Below are 17907 nucleotides of genomic sequence, written 5' to 3'. Positions count from 1 at the left end.
TGATTACGTAGGTAATAATAAAAGCTGTAGGGTAAGTGTAGAGTGTGTTTATGTAAAAATGTGTTTTTCTACAATTTAATCTTTTAAATCTTTCGTTAGATGGACTTCATTAAATGTCGAACCATTCCGTGGCATGACTGGCAACGAATGCAGTCACCGTGCCCAGGCAGAATCCAACGGCGACGTCAGCATAATGGTGATGATGGTCGACAATCCCGCATAAACCGACAAACATCGCCAATGAAATAAGTAAAAACTGGAACAATCTCTTTCCGATATTGATCCCTTCCCATTTTATCTTGTGATCGACGAACAAACATACGTACACTATCGCCATTGTTGTGGAGTAGGCGTGCTGGGATGGGAATGACATCCTCGCCGCATTCACAATGTATATATCCCCGGCACAATGGTAATCATTGACGAAATGCGAATTGATCGACGGATCCGAACAGTTGACATCCGGCTGGCACGCCTCGAAGAAATACGGCTTGAGTTCACCGGCAGACAATTTTATCGCATTTCCGATCCCTTCTAGTGTGTTGTAAGCCGTTTGATACACTGCTGCCATGTTGAGCACATTCAAGACGATGGCCGACTTGCTCACGACCCGCGCAGTTTTACTTAACGAGCAATTTATCAGTTCATACACAATAATAAAACATATAGGAAATACGTCAGATATTATGCGCATATTTGTATCACCTATCGTCGATTCCTTTTTTGGATACATAATTGAAAAATTTCTGCAGTCGAAACCGAGGACGGACGGTCGAAACATAATCGTGATGAAACTTGAAAACAGGGTCGACAACAAGGCGAAACCTACATCCCGAGACACAGCCCACATAACTCTACCCATTATTTTTTTAAAAATCTACAAACAATGACTATGAACAAAAAAATAAAAAGTACAAATATAAACATATGTCTATACGTTATTTAAAAATACAACGAAATTTTAAATTATTGATAGGATCGACCAACGTTTTAAATGCAATGTAATATACAAAATTTATTGTAACGATTGTAATAAACAACACATTGGGCAGACCAAACAGAAGCTGAAAGAACGTACAGTCACATAACACTTAAATACAGGTAAGAATGACACAGGCCTCAGCATGGTAAATCTCATAATTTTAACTTTGACAATTAGTAAATCCTAGGCAAAGAAAGAACCCTGACTGAAATTGATAAAAGAAAAATTCTCTATCTCCATGAGTGCTAAGTCTTGTAATTTACAAAAATATAAAACAGGAGAAACAAAATATCAACTCAATTTGGGTTTTGCTGAAGTTTTAACAGATTACTATAATAGTAAAATAAATATTTAAAATATAAAGAAGGGATTACCTATAAATAACTGTATAATTAGAAAAATAATATTCTTGAAATTAAATTATACAAATATAAAAGTTCTGGCTTCAAGCCCTGATTCTCGCCTGGCAAAAATTTCATCACTTGAAGTTATTAAGGGTAACATATCCTGGTTCAAATCCTGGAATTCTCTTACGGAGAGGTATAATGTGGCTCGGTTCTCTTTGGATAATTCTGCAGCATGGTCTGAAATGTTTTCCAATCTTCTTCATATTATGGAGGCTCGTCATCGGGAGAGTTGTGCCGTGGATTCAAATAGATTCCAACTCTACAAGGAGTTGAATCATTCCCTAACTCCTTGCAATGTTTTTTCTGCTCCATCAAATGATGTTCCGTTCTCTTTTTTCCGCTGTTGGTTTAAAATTCGAGGGGAGTTGTTGTTCCTGAATTTCAGGCCTTGGGTTGGGGGTACTCCTGCCACTGCAGTGTGCTCTCTATGCAACTCAGGCGGTCGTGAGGATGCATTTCATTTTCTCGCTAGATGCTTGGTGGGTAAGGGTTTTCCGACGAGGGAAGAGCTTATAACCCTTCTGAACGGCTCGGATTGCCGGGATCTTGTTGATTTTGCTCGGAAACCCTGGTTTTACAGATATGAATATATTGGAATGTAGGATATTAATATTCTATTCGTCTTATCTTGTTTCCTTTTTTGCTCTGGCAGGTAATACATATAATTTCTACTTTGTGGGCTTCTAAATGCGGATTCTGTTTGCCGGTGGGGAACCCTTTGTGAGTTGGAATCCTTGCTTTTATTCTTTGAAGTGTCATTTTTATTATTTTTAAAGTTTATCGCATTTCAATCTTGTAATTTGAAAATCCTGTAATCTGAAGTTGATAGTGTAAATTCTCTTTTTCTTATAATTATGCATATTCTTGGAATAGTAATGCACTCCGAACTCAGGCTGACGGTCTTAATACCATGCCATAATAATATTGTTTTTTTGTTTGTTTTTTTACCTCTAAATTTCTTTCATTTTGTAAATAAAGTATATCTATCTATCTATATCTATATCCATCTATAAAAGTTCTGAATTTGAAATGTGAGACACCCTCTACTCTGTATTGTGATATAAGGTAAAGAAAAAAAATCAAAAATAACATCTATAGATTATTCAGAAATCGTGAGATGCGGTCTGGTGTGATGTAGGTTTCAGAAAAACATTTTCTTTATCGTGCCAACGTTTCGATCTTTATTGAGACCATCTTCAGGGCCTGGAATTTATAAATATTGTTTACATTTTACAAATACATGTAGGTAGGCCCTCCCAGGGGCCCTCTCAACACGACGCGCAAGAATGGCACAATTACAGAGAAAAAAAAACACTTTGAGCCCTGAAGATGATCTCAATAAATATCGAAACGTTGGCACGATAAAGAAAATGTTTTTCTGAAACCTACATCATACCAGACTTCATCTCACGATTTCTGAACAATCATCGACTAACGGTCACTAATCACCACACACTTCTCTAAGGAGCCCAAACACGACTTCTAGTTTAAAAAATTCTGTGCTAATTATATTTAAAGATAAAACAGTTTTACTATTTAACAAACATTGGGTTGCCCGGAAAATAATACAGGTTTTCATGTTTTCTTTCAATTACCCCTGTATATAATAAACTGTTTACGTTTAATGGATTATTCTTTCGTACAAATGTCAACCCTTTTTAATCCTCGCACAAACAGAAATGAACAAAGTTAGAGCACCCTGCAGAGATGGTTTAAAAAATTTCGATAGGGAGATTTTAGCCTGGAAGACAAAGAAGTCGTGGAAGGATTTCTACCGTCGATGATGATGTTCTGTGAGCTTTGGTCGATGAAAATCCCAGAACAAATGTTGGAGAACTTGCAGAGAATCTTTCAAATCTTTAGCAAATTGACCATCGCTGACCACCTTAAGGCAATCGGAAAGGTGAAAAAGTTCTTAAGTTGGGGTTCTCATGTATTAAATGACCGTTAAAAAATCAACTTTATAAAGTTTGCGCCCTTTTTTGGCCGAAACAGAAACGAACCTTTTACGGATACAATTTGTTTTTATTTGTGATAACAGTGGACGTTTTGGAAGGAGCAGCATCACATTTTCCAAAGCCCCCAACTTATAATCAAAAAAATGATGGTGACTCTTTGGTGGGCTTGATTTCGGCTGATTTACTACAGCTTCTTGAATCTTGGCGAAACAATCACTGCCGAAATGTATTGCTCTCAAAATGAAACAATGCACCAGAAATTAGCATTATTGAAGCCATATTTGGTCAATCGGAAAAGGCCGATTCTGTTACACAACGCTTGGCCTCATGCCTGACACGAAAACTGTTGGATCTTTGGTTATGAGGTTCTGCCTCAACCTTCCCATCTCCAGACCTTTCGCCTACCGACTACCATTTTTTCATGCACCTGGACGACGTTTTACAACATAAAAATTATTGGTCACAACTCGTTAGAAAATGCGTTTACATAATTTATTAATAATAGAGATTCCCAATTCTATTCAGAGGTTATGGAGATATTGCCATCACATAGAGAGAAGTGTATTAAGAATGATAAAGGTATTTTAATCAATAAAAATGTTTAAAATCGTTCATTTAATTGATTTTATTTTCTATCCACAAACCAATTTTCCGGAAAACCCAATAATATAAATGTATGTATTTTAAGCTTAAAAATTAAGTTTTAATTATTAATTAATTAAGGTTTTTAGTTGAGATAAAAAGATCAATGGTACGAGCGGGATTCGAACCCACGATCTTCGGCATGATACGCCGCTGCTCTACCACTTGAGCTATCGTGACCTCGATCCACTCGGACACCAACTTCCCATCTCAACCGCACTTTTTGAATTTTCCCTCCTTTTTTGCCATTTTTTATCTCAACTAAAAACCTTAATTAATTGTAATACATTAATTGGTCAAGCGGGCCACGAAATTAGTGAATTTAATGATTTAAAATGAAGTATACTTCACTAAAGCTCTGTGGCCATTTCATTTGTCGTTGAGAATCCAATCTGATTACACGACATTTAAAAAATGGCAAAAAGGAGGGAAAATTCAAAAGGTGGGGTTGAGATGGGAAGTTGGCGTACGAGTGGATCGAGATCACGATAGCTCAAGAGCAGCGGCGTATCAAGCCGAAGATCGTGGGTTCGAATCTCGCTCGTGCCATTGACTTTTTTATCTCAACTAAAAACCTTAATTAATTGTAATATATTAATTGGTCAAGCGAACCACGAAATTAGTTAATTTAATTATTAACATAATTTTATTACTTTTAGACTTATTTCTAGGTGTTTTGTTAAAAAAAGAAGATTGTTGTTGTTATTCGCCTTTATTAACTGGCTGCCTTCGTTAACACTTTTATAGCATATAGGCAAATGCATAAAATATGAATTGTTCTATCAATGTCTTGAAATTTATGTTTTCGATGTTTTTTTGTAATTCAGGCCCTGAGTATGTCTTCAAATAAATCGAAAGCATGGCCGAACTGTATTTTAATTATGAAACACCCCCAACCTTGACCTCCATCAGTACATCAGTAAGTAAAGCAGATTAATTGAATTGTGTTTTGTTACAACCAGTACAAAAGTCCTGTCGTAAAATAATATTCACTGAAATAATCTCGACTGGTTTTATGAACCCTCTTCCAACAAGAAGCAAATTCACAAAATTCCGTATTTGCTAGGAAGCCATAAAATGAGCCAACTCCTATTTAAGACGGTTTTCTGTCAAAGGTTATTGTATATGAGTAGGATGAAGGATGTGTCGAAGTGCGCATTCAATTTTGCTTTATTCATTCGTAATTTTTGCGACAGGGAAAGGCTATGGTCTTTTAAGGATAAATAGAACATATATATGTATTGAATAATGAACAGAAAATATACATGTATTAGAAATCCAAGCCCTCCATAAGTGTATTTGAATATTTGTACCTTTTTAAAACAAAATTATTTGTTTCTTAAAATGTATTGATTTATTTAGTTTAAATTATTTTCATGCTTACTTTAAAATGGAAGCTTGCGATTTGGTGTGTCATCATCGCCGGGAGTTAAAATTTAGAGGATTTTCTGAGGAAGGATCGGAGGGCGAGTTACCTGGTTAAAGAGGGTTCGGACCATTTTCAAAAACCACTACTTCTAAGCCTTGCATTTCGCCTACTTGGGTGAAGAACATCCTACTGACGAATGTTATCACCCAATATGACGAGCCGCTAAGATCGTTTTTCCCGAGAGATTTCGAGTTTTTAGTCGATCCGATGGAAAACCGGGGCTCGTGTTTGATATAGACGTCCTACGTCTGTCGTACGGCGTTGTACTTGCGATTCCTACAGAATGCTGGCCCGCTTCGTACACACATGAACAGCAATATCCATCCACTCCCCACCCCCTAAAAAAAAGCGAAAAAGTGACAAGCTGTGCTTAGCAAGTAAGAACCAAAGATGTTGAAATGTCACAGATTGCCTCAAAAATTATTAAATATAACTCGTGAAATATGCGAGTGATTATAAAGAAGACTATTTTAAAATAAAAATGAAAAAGAAAAAGTGTAAAACTTTTAGTGATTCTTATTAGCTTCTGTTATTAGGTGAATATTATTTTGCCGATGTATTGATAAAACAGGAATTCACTATATCTTACATATTTTATGTTTTACATACATTACAATGCTAGTTACTTTTACCTTTAAAAATCAACGCCTCTTTATACGTGAAATTACATTTCCGTAAATCTGTTCTCTCTCTCTCTCTCTCTCTCTCTCTCACTCTCTCTCTCTCTCTCTCTTTCTCTTTCTCTCTCTCTCTCACTCTCTCTCCCTCTCTCTCTAAACTATCTCTCTATCTCTCGCTCCCCTGCACTATTCTCACAATCTCTTTATATCTCTCTCTTTCTCGCTCTGTAACTCTGACTTCTCTGCTTTCTTCATCTCTATATATCTCTCACTGCCATTCTCTTTCTTTATTTTTGTATCTTTTTTCACTCTGTCATTCTCTTTCCGTCACTCTCTCTCTCTCTCTTTTCTCTTTCTCTTTCTCTCTCTTATCTCTCTGTGTGACTCTTCTTCGTAATCTCTCTCTAACTTTCTAATCTAGCTCTCCATCGTATCTCTCTTTCCCTCTCTCCCCTGCACTATTCTCACAATCTCTTTATATCTCTCTCTTTCTCCCTCGTATCTCTGACTTCTCTACTTTCTTCATCTCTGTATATCTCTCACTGCCATTCTATTTCTTTATTTTTGTATCTTTTTTCACTCTGTCATTCTCTTTCCGTCACTCTCCCTCTCTTTTCTCTTCTCTCTCTTATCTCTCTGTGTGTCTCTTCTTCGTAATCTCTCTCTAACTTTCTAATCTAGCTCTCCATCGTATCTCTCTTTCCCTCTCTCCTATGCACTATTCTCACAATCTCTTTTTATCTCTCTCTTTCTCCCTCTGTATCTCTGACTTCTCTACTTTCTTCATCTCTGTACTCCTCTTACTGTCCCTCTCTTTCTTTATTTCTGCACCTTTCTTTCACCCTATCACTCTCTTTCTACCTATCACCCTTTCACTCTCTCTCTCTCTCTTTCTCTCTTTCACTGTTCCTCTCTTTCTCTCTCTCTTTCTCTCTCTCTCTCTTTCTCTCTCCCCCTCTCTTCACCACATATTGACTCATATCTTATTATGTCTTGTAGTAAAGACAGAGAGAGAGAGAGAGAGAGAGAGAGAGAGAGCAAGAGTAGCTAGACACTGTTTCAGGCATCAGGACAGATATACAGACTGGAAGGAAGGGTAGAGTATGTTTGTGTGTTAGAGACGGAGTGAGAAAATGAGAAATAAAAGGAACTATGTAAATAAAATAAATGAGAATGGTACACATCTATTATATAAAACAATTACATATATTTAAACCATGCAGATCTGTTGATGTTTTAGATAAACTTATTCAAGGTCTTGTGAAACTTCGTCGATTTCTTCGTTGTGTGGTTCGAACAAGTTTGTAACGTAAGAATGAGCGACTCCGGCAACCGCGCCGAAGATGATACCGACAGTTACGTCAACCCATCGGTGGTGGAAATCGACTACCCTGCTTACTGCGACAAATATCGTGATGACAGAAAATAAGTACTGTAGGGAGATTTTCCCGAGGATGAATCTCTTCACTTTTAACCTAGTTTCCACATAAAAGCCAACGTACACCATCGACATCGCTGTGCCGTAACTGTGTCCTGACGGAAATGTCAGCCTAGATTGTATGGCCCATAGACCCGTATTGGTACATTTATAATCGTAGACATAACGGCCGTTGATCGCTGGATCCGAACAGTTGACGTTTGGCTTGCACGCTGCCATAAAGCACGGCCTCATTTCACCCGCGGTCGCTTTTATCATATTGCCAATGGTGTGTAGTATTATTTGGGCCATGAGGAATTTCGCAATAGTGACCAAGAGTCCCAAGATGAAGGTCTTCTTCTTGAAACCGGGCGGTTTATGCGTCCTCAGGAAATTTGACAAATCAACTGCAATAATAACCAAGATAGGGAGCAAAATTGCTAAAAAGATCAAAGAAAGCACGCCAACCGTCGGCCTCTTTAACGGGTACCTAATCTCAATATTTCTACAATCGAAACCACGAAAGTTCGGCTTGAGTATCACTGAGCCAACCAAAAGTATTATCCATACGAAAACAAACACAGTGGTTACAATAATGTTGCAAATAGACTTACACATTTTCCTTTCAAACTGTTGAATTGTACAAATGTTTGACAAAAAAAAGTTTCAAGGTATTATTAAAATGAGCATATGTTTAAGATGTAAAACAGTTGACTCGTTAGTCGATGACGATAAGCATTACATCTGTTTATTTTTTATTTATTTCATTTATTAATTTTGGGGTAGAACCACCAAAGATTATTTTTGCACGGCAACTTAGACTTGTTGTTTTAATAAATTAGTAATATCATTACTTAGTTTTGATTATTACTAAGGAAGTCAATAATTGTAAAAATGTACAACTCTGACTTGTTACATTGTCAATTATTTGCACGTGGGAGCAAGTTCTCATTTGAAGGCCTTGGTGGCTTCAGGTGCCCGATCCTTATTCTCCTTATTCTCCATGCGATATCCTTTCATCTTTTCATTCTGAATAATGACCAGTCTAAAAACGTAATATATGTAAATATGTATATATGTACATGTTTGGGGCCGTTGTGACAGAGTAGTTAGAGCTTCTGTTTATTATTTCTCACGCTAGAGGTTCTGAGTTCGTATCTTAGCTTTTGGATTTCAATTGTGAATAATCCATTACAGTTCGTGGTCCGATGGACCAAAACATTTTTCGATTAATTAATATTCATGAAAGGTATTGGGTGAGATAAAAAAGTCAGCGTCACGAGCCGGATTTAATAATTAATCTGAAGTACATCTTCACAAAAACTCTCCGTGGCCATTTCATTTGTCGCCGAGAATCAAGTAGATTACACGGTATTTGAAAATGGCAAAAAGGAGGGAAAATTCGAGAGGTGAGGTTGAGATGGGAAGTTAGTGTCCGAGTGGATCGAAGTCTCGATAGCTCAAGTGGTAGAGCAGCGGCGTATCTAGCCGAAGATCGTGGGTTCGATTCTGGCTCGTGACACTGACTTTTTTATCTCAACTAAAAACCTTAATTAATTTGCACATATAATTTTATTATTTACATTAATTCAAACGGCAATTTTAAAATATAAGAATAGATAACAAAAGAAAGATAGATATAAGCTCAGCTAGATAGATGGATAGAAAAATAGATCGATGGGAAGATGGATGGATCGATAGATAAATAGAAAATTGAATAGATAGGTGAATATATAGATGGTTGGGTAAACAAAATTTATAGATAAATTGATGTATATATAAGTATATTGATGGATAAATAAATAGAAGGTTATTGATACATTGATAGATAAATAAATTTGTGAGCTACGTTGATAAATAGATAATGTATGGATAGATAGATAAATTGAAAAGCAGATGGTTGTGTGGGTAAGGTTTAAAGTAAATTAGATCTATAAATGTATATATTAATGGATATATACAGACAAATATATAAATATGTGCAAATAATGTTTATACACCGACAGGCAAAAAATTCCACCCAATTGATTTTTTTTTCATTTTCTTGATAAAAGAATCTGCCCTTAATTTGTCTAATTGTTGTTAACAATTAATATTTCTTTATGCACATTTTTTAATTGGGAATATGACTTAGAGTTAAACACACTTAATCCTTAATCCAAAACAAGGATAAAGGATTTTTCAATGCTTAATTTTTACCGAATTAAAAATGTTTATTATATCTTATTTGAATTCTTAAGCAACAAACTGTTTAATAAATCCATTATATTTAGTAGTCTGATTGACCAAATTACTTCTTTCAATTAATTAATCTTTTTCCGTAAGGTTTTGGTTGAAATGAAAATGTTAGTGCCACGAGCGGGATTCGAACCCGATAGCTCAAGTGGTTGAGTAGCGGCGTATTTAGCGTAAGGTCGTGGGTTCGAATCCCGCTCGTGACGCTGACTTTTTTATTTCAACCAACACCTTTCATAAATATTGTGAACAATGTAGAGAAAACTATTTCAAAGTGGTTTGACCCCTCGTCCATAAAACCTTACATGGGTTGTTGACACCTTTATACCCTTTTTATAACATGGATTAATTCATTTTCTTCATTACATATGTAACATGTATGTTTTTTCTTTACACTAAGTAGATCATTTTTATATTCGGATTTCCGTGCATTTTCGTTATAAAACGAACGATCTGGGATATTTCTTCCCGGTTTCTCGGAAAATAGCTTTAAAAATGTATATATGATCATTCGATTTATAAGAAAAATGCATGGAAACCCTTTTATAAAAATGATCACTTAGTTAATTAACCTTGTAATCGACAATATGTGGCTAGGTGGAAGGGAAAGGTCTAGGACAGACTTTGACCTTGTTCTTGCGTATTATTGTTAGGGTACCATCTTTATTCTAGTGACGCACTTGTCTAATAAAACTGCGAACGGACGGATTATTTCATTTTGTAAATAGAAAGAAACACTAAGCTGATATTTATTTAGAAATCGTGAGATGCGGTCTGGTGTGATGTAGGTTTCAGAAAAAAACATTTTCTTTATCGTGCCAACGTTTCGATCTTTATTGAGATCATCTTCAGGACCTGGGATTTTGTAAGCATTGTTTACATATAACAATTACATTTTGGATGTGAAAAAGTGAATATATACAATGCAAAATATATTTTTTTTATATTCAATCAAAGTATTTCTACTCACTCAAAGTGTTTGTCTTCTGTGTAATTGTGCCATCCTTGCTTGTCGTGTCGAGAGTTCCAGTGAGATTTTGCTATTTTGTGTTTATATACGTTGGATTTTGAAGGGGTGGGGACCCACTAAGCTGATAGATGAGAACAAGAGTGTAGACAAAATTAATATTAATGGCATTTATTATTAGTAATTAATTAAGGTTTTTAGTTGAGATAAAAAAGTCAATGTCAAAAATGTCAACGAGCGGGATTCGAACCAACGACTTTCGGTTCAATACGCCGCTGCTCTACCACTTGAGCTACCGTGACTTCGATCGCCCATGCCACAAACTTCTCATTTCGACTACCCGATTTTATTCTAATTATAAGCAAATTCCCTAATTTTTTCGTTTAAAAGCTCAAATTAATTTCTTTTTTACAATAAAACGAAACCGTAGGCGTTTCTTAACTTTTTGTTACCAAATATGACAAGATTTGTTTTAAATTAACAGAAAAATCACGGTAAAAAACAAAAGTCCTTAAAGTTTTGTATATTATTAAAAAATATGGTGGCCATTACGTCTTTTTCCGTAAATCTCACATTATTACCGAAAAGTAATAATGAAGTTACACGGAAAAATAATTAATTAAATAGCTTAAATAAAATTTCAAATTGGGTAGTAAACTAGTAAACCATTAATCTATGTTCATTATTTTGTCTACGAAAAAATGGCCCGAATCTAATTTAATTTAACAAACACCAGCTGTTAATAATAAACAAAAACATTTGATTATTTGTTTGCCCTATTGCAATATGTTTATGATGTTACGTTTTGTATAAAATAAATAATAATATATACCCATTGTTTACCAATTATTCTATAATTTTTAAATCAGTAAATTTTTAGTCACGGCTGGATTGATCCGGAAAAGAAGTCTACCTCTCAATCCTTACTGCCGTGAGGGGTTTTTTGTTCGTTTATGTTTTGTTAACAAATTACATTGCAGAACACGATTTTTTTTTCGTGATTAGACATGTCCTGGTACTTTTCTGATTTCGGCCTCTAATCTACTTATTCTTTCTCTTGATGTGATAACCTCTTTGTTGGCGATGAATTTTTTTATATTCGTTAATGTTGGTGACTAAAAACATTTACATTGCAGACTATGACGGAAAAACATTCCGGAAACTTGTGAAAATTGTGTCTTTTTTGAAATTAAACTATTCAAACATTTAAATTAAGTGATTTTTTCAATTTTTCCCTTTGAAGGGGGAGAAAGTATTGCGTTTCGACGAAAAATGATGTGTAGAGTTTTCTCTAAATTTGCACGATTTTAGGTCCCGTGTGCAAAAAAAATCGAAATTTTGTACCCCTCCCCAATGAACAATGGATTGTTGGATAGGCCTTGCATATGCTATAGTTGTACATTTTTTTCAATAGGGTATAATATAAATTTGCTCCGACCGAACTTTTATTTTAAAAAATCCAAAATATCAATTTCTTTCTTAAATGTATCATATGAATTTATTTTTTGGTTCTTATCTAATTATTTCATACTTATCGTAAATGAGCTGATAATACTTTTCATTGCATTATATTGCTTTGTGAATAATCAATTGAAGATATTGATGTGTCCAACGTTCCAGTCGAATTTACGGCATGCATTGGAGTGCTCTTTGAATGTTGTGAAGGTCGTGCTTGGTTTATGATGAGGTTTTGGCCAAACAAGTTCGTAGCGTTAACAGCAGCAAAAGCAGTCGCCGTGCCCAAGATGATTCCGACGGCGACGTCTATGAAGTGGTGTTGATTGTCTACCCTGCTGCTTATTCCGACAAATATCGCTAATGAAACAAGTATAAACTGGAAGAGTATCTTTCCGATGAAAATCGCATCCCAATAGAACTTGTTATCGACATACAGACAAATGTACACCATCGCCATTGTCATGCAGTAGGCGTGATCGGACGGAAATGACATCCTCGCATCTCGAACGTTCGCCGGATCTCCGTGGCATGCGTAATCATTGATAAAATGCGAACTGATCGACGGATCCGAGCAGGTGACATTCGGCATGCACACTTCAATAAAATACGGCCTGAGTTCACCCGTCGTTAATTTCATTAAATCCCCTATGATGGCTTGCACGTTGAACGCCGTGAAATATACAGCGACTGTCTTTAAGAGTTGCAGAGGGAAGAGAGTTTTGCTGTAGCCCGGCCAGTTCAATTCTTGGCTGGAGCTCCACAAGAAGAGTATTATTTCGTACACAGAAACAAAACAAATCGGGAAAATTAAAGAAAAAATATTTAAATTTTTATTACTAATCGTTGCCGTTTTCTGTGTGTGCCTGATAGAAATATTTGTGCAATCGAAACCGACATTGTTTGGACGGATTCCAAGCAAGGTATAACGTATTATACTAGAACCGAGGATAGCCACTAAATGTGATATGAAGCTTAAAATAATTGTACTAGTGCGCATCGTATATCCTAACTAATAATAGAAAATAAATAACGTGATTTAACAATTCTAATATTTTGAACATTTGGTATTTTATATAATAAAATTAAATTAAATGTTATTATTTAAACGTATCGCTCTTCAGAAACAAATTAAAACATGTGTCAATGATTGTGTATTATTATACTAACAATTGATTTAAACCACCTAGTCAGGTTTTTTAATGTTTTGGTCATCGCATCTGAAAACAGGCTTTCTTCATCATCAATAACAATTTCATAAAACAAGTTCGTGACGTAAGCTAAAGCGGTTGCAGAAACCTGACTGTTATGTCAATCCGGCGGTGTTTAAAATCGACGATTCTGCTTTTTCTGGGCAAATATCGCTTTGTAAACAAATGATCAAGCACAAAAGTATGATTTTCCCGATGAAAATCCATAAATTCCAACTTGGATTCTAACTCAGTGAATAATTCAGCAATTTTCGTGGTCCGCTTGCCAAATAATTTCTTTCAATTGATTAAGGTTTTTAGTTGGGATAAAAAAGTCAGTGTCACGAGCGGGATTCGAACCGACGACCTTCGGCTGGATACGCCGCTGCTCTACCACTTGAGCTATCGTGACTCCGATCCCTCGGACACTAACTTCCCATCTCAACCCCACCTTTTGAATTTTCGAAAAATGGCAAAAGGAGGGAAAATTCAAAAGGTGGGGTTGAGATGGGAAATTAGTGTCCGAGTGGATCGAAAAATAAAATAAAATATATAAATTGCTAAGAGTAAGAAATACGAGGGTAGTGAGCGAGAGAGAAATTTAAGAAATGACTTCACTTTTTACAACGGAGAGGTTGATTACAGGCAAGCCATAAAATTATAAAATAAGCCATAAAATGTAAATTTTACAGACAAAATTTCTTAATCTTAAAATAATTTTTCACTGAGACGTTCATCGATCATTTATTTGTGTCTGTATATTCTCATAAACTAGGTAGAATGGACGGACCCAGTAAAATTATCAGTGTCGATTAAATCAATATCAGAATATGAAAATTTTACCTAGAGAAGTGATGAAAGATCAATAACCTTTAAATTTTTAAACATAATCTAATTATTCATCAACTTTCTTTACACGGCTATGCTTGCCTAGGAGGGACAAAGAAAATCAATTATCCATTCAATACAGCTTTTTAATAACTGCTGATGAATTGTAATGATTTGTAACCTTGGAAGAAGTACAGGTGTGGCCAAAAAACGCATATCTAAACAATATCAGACTATTGATTATGCAAATAAGTTTAACTTGGTCGATTTGTAAGAAAATATTTTAAACAATCCATTAATGTGCACTAAACTAACAAGGTTGGTGTGTCGCGGATTTGGACCAAACTTTTTTTGGTAATTCTATACTCTAAAATATCGCCACTTCTTTTGATTATGACACAAACATTGATTATTTTAAATTATCTTTTTTTAAAATTTTCGAAAAATGGCAAAAGGAGGGAAAATTCAAAAGGTGGGGTTGAGATGGGAAATTAGTGTCCGAGTGGATCGAAGTCACGATAGATCAAGTGGTAGAGCAGCGGCGTATCCAGCCGAAGGTCGTCGGTTCGAATCCCGCTCGTGACACTGACTTTTTTATCTCAACTAAAGAACCTTAATTCAGTGAATAATCGTTATTCACTGATATGGCTTTTTATTCGTAAGCGTAGGTTGTGGTATCTATAAGAATGTAATGGTATGTCACCAAATTGATACTTGAGGATTGAACAAATCCAAATATTATGGTAAAAAAGGAGAAAATGTTATTCATTTAGTTGTTAATTTCAAAATTAGATAAATCCTTTTCTGTGTCCTAATTTTTGGTAATCCTGTGTTTTGCCATATCAAATTTTTCCAAAAGACTAATGGACTTTCTTTTTTCCGTCAATATGGATTTTTGAAATACTATTGCAATTAAAAAGCAATTTTAGCAGAAGGTATTTAAAAAGCGAAATTAATAGCAATTGGGTCGTCGGAGAGGCTCTTGCGAGTCAAGAACACGACCGGTAGATGGCCCTCAGAGAATCTGAGCAGGAGATGAGGGATCGTCCTCACCCGACTGAGGATTGGCCATACTCGGTTGACACATGGGCACCTGCTTTTGGGCCAAAGCCCGCGCAGGTGCCCCTTATGCAGAGAAAGGTTGCTCGATGTGTCCCACATAATAGAGGCGTGTCATGCCTTGGCTCCATACAGAGAGCGTGTAGGCATGCCGCCGGATTTAAGAAGAGTCCTCGAGCACGGTAGCGAGTTTCAGAGTCCCCTGTTCCTCTTTTTAGGTGAAATTGGGGTTTTTTATTATATATAGTATGTCTTATTTGTTATGTGCATATATGTTTTGTCTGTGTGCATGTATTTATTAGCGTGAATGGCGAGGGGTGAGGGTGAATATAACGTCATCATCGCCCCTCAAACGATGAAAGCGGGTGAGTGTGTGTTCGGGGCCGATGGCTGAATATTCATAAAAGTACCCCATCGACCCCAATCTAGTTTAGTTTAAGTGTAGGTCGGTGGAGGAATATCAAGTACTCCACCGACCAAACGGAATGTGTGAACTGTATGGATGTATTTAAGTGTATAAATGTATTTATTTGTATGAATGTTGTGTTTGAACGGGTATAGAATATAAAATATAGACTTAGTGGGGGGCTGAAATGACCTAGATGTCGGAAGCCCCAGCAAAAAAAAAAAAAAAAAAAAAAAAAAGCAATTCTGCTAGTAGACAATCTGGTGTACCTTTAAGTTTGTTTCAAGTTGTGAAAAAAATTGTCACCTTTTGATTCTCCCTTCTCATAACCCTAATGTTATAGATTTGTGTGAGCATCCTAAGTCCAAAAGACTCAATAAGAGGATAACCATAATTTCGGTAACTATAGAAGAAAGAGTCATAATTTTTCTTCTCCCTGCTTACAACCCTGATCTTCAATTTGCCTATAGTGTTTTCCCAAATCGAATATTTTGAAAATACTAATGAAATTTAAAACAACGCTGGCATGTATTATTCGAGGTGTTATGTAAGTAGCAATTCTGCTACTAGGCAAAGTGGAGTAGCCTTGAAGTTTGTTTCAAGTTGTGAAAAAATAATGTCAGTTTTTGATTCTCCCTACTTATAACCCTAATGTTGTAGATTTATAAGGGTGTCCAAAATTCAAAAGTTTCAACAAGTGGATAACCACAGTAACTATAGAGAAAGAGTCAAAATTGAATAATCTTCAATGAAAATAACCTTCAATCTGGCTATAGTGTTTTCCCATAGCGAATTTTTTGAAAACACTAATGAAATTTAAAATAACTGTGCAGATGTTATTCCAAGTGTGAAATAAGTAGTAAATCTGTTGCATGACAACCTGGTGTATCCTTTAGGTTTGCCTCAAGCTGTGGAAAAAGAACGTCAGCGCTTTGATGCTTTCTACTTGTCCTAGATTAATGTAAAATAAGATTTTGGTATCCAAAGCACTCTACAAAAGAGATAACTCACACTATCAATAACTATGGGGTGAGGAGGCCGGGTCTTTATAACCCTGATCCTTTATGTGGCTATAGTCTTTTCACATCAGTAGTTGTAACGTCCTCTGATGCCGTCTGCAAATTGGGCTTTTGTGACTTTATCATATACAGGAAAGCCGCTAACCTAGCGAAGGTAACAAAATATGCTTAGCTTTGCAGGACTCCAGAGTAAAATGGGGTAAGCGTTGGAGCATGACTTTTGATGTTTTTATCATTGTTCAAAGTAACTTGACAGCAGAGTCTTTCTTCAGCAAAACTTCTTACAAGAGGACGGCCAGGTTGGTGGGTCACGGATTTACACCAAACCTTTTTTGGTGATTTTACATTCCAAAATATCGGACACGTAAACGACAGTTCTTGTGAATAGGCCCTGGTTTCGGCAAAAGTTTTTTTGAAAGAAGAAATTTACCGTTTTATTTCGCCGTTCAACTTGCTCAAATAAACTATGTCAATATATTATTTTACAGCATTTATTATGTAAATTGCAATAAAAAATATAGTCAAAGCTATGAAAGGTGTTCTATAACCAAAACATTTCTAAAAAACAAATTTTTTCAAGTAAACTAGGTCATACAATTTTTTTATTATAACTATATGAAATTTCGTTTTAGCACCCAGAAATAAAAAAAGAAGTAACATTTTCAGTGCCGATTAAATCAATATCAACAAAATTAAATGTTAATTTCACCTATTGAAGTGATAAAAAGATCAATAACCTTTAGATTTTTAAAAATAATTTAAATTATTTAAAAATTAAGTTATTTCACAAAAAAAGTAAAATATTCAATGCCGATTAAATCAATGTCAAAAAAAATTAAATGTTAATTTCACCTATTGAAGTGATAAAAAGATCAATAACCTTTAGATTTTTAAAAATTAAATATTTCTCAGAAAAAAAAATTTTCAGTGCCGATTAAATCAATATCAAAAAAATTAAATGTTAATTTCACCTATTGAAGTGATAAAAGAAAAATAACCTTTAGATTTTTAAAAATAATTTAAATTATTTAAAAATTAAAAATTATTTCTCAGAAATAAAAAAAGAGTAAAATTTTCAGTGCCGATTAAATCAATATCAAAAAAATTAAATGTTAATTTCACCTATTGAAGTGATAAAAAGATCAATAACCTTTAGATTTTTTAAAATTAAATATTATTTCTCAGAAAAAAAAAATAAAATTTTCAGTGCCGATTAAATCAATATCAAAAAAATTAAATGTTAATTCCACCTATTGAAGTAATAAAAGAAAAATAACCTTTAGATTTTTAAAA

The 17907-nt window shown here is 35.0% G+C and overlaps 2 protein-coding genes and 1 long non-coding RNA gene across 3 annotated transcripts; 1 reads left to right on the top strand and 2 right to left on the bottom strand.

The window, feature by feature from the left end:
• Positions 1-59: 59 nt before the first annotated feature.
• LOC106664919 (phospholipid phosphatase 3-like) lies at positions 60-926 on the bottom strand. Its single transcript, XM_014391008.2, has one exon. It carries the CDS (start codon positions 860-862, stop codon positions 110-112), a length of 753 nt encoding a protein of 250 aa, XP_014246494.1. The 5' UTR covers positions 863-926; the 3' UTR covers positions 60-109.
• Positions 927-948: 22 nt separating this feature from the next.
• On the top strand, positions 949-16922 carry LOC106664921. The gene is made up of 3 exons (XR_001340245.2): positions 949-1101; positions 4817-4908; positions 16787-16922. It is a non-coding gene; the product is annotated as an uncharacterized LOC106664921 (long non-coding RNA).
• On the bottom strand, positions 12210-13168 carry LOC112128172 (putative phosphatidate phosphatase). The gene has a single exon (XM_024229992.1). It carries the CDS (start codon positions 13110-13112, stop codon positions 12216-12218), a length of 897 nt encoding a protein of 298 aa, XP_024085760.1. The 5' UTR covers positions 13113-13168; the 3' UTR covers positions 12210-12215.
• Positions 16923-17907: the final 985 nt, after the last annotated feature.

Source organism: Cimex lectularius, unplaced genomic scaffold (assembly GCF_000648675.2).
Source record: "Cimex lectularius strain Harlan isolate CLEC.00 unplaced genomic scaffold, Clec_2.1 scaffold105, whole genome shotgun sequence".
NCBI lineage: Eukaryota > Metazoa > Arthropoda > Insecta > Hemiptera > Cimicidae > Cimex > Cimex lectularius.
The sequence above is the reverse complement of the archived record's forward strand: the minus strand, read 5'-3'. Positions and strand labels throughout refer to the sequence as shown.

Excerpts from the sequence above, each read along its gene's own strand:
- LOC106664919 (XM_014391008.2), bottom strand. The coding sequence starts at position 862 with ATGGGTAGAGTTATGTGGGCTGTGTCTCGGGATGTAGGTTTCGCCTTG.
- LOC112128172 (XM_024229992.1), bottom strand. The coding sequence starts at position 13,112 with ATGCGCACTAGTACAATTATTTTAAGCTTCATATCACATTTAGTGGCT.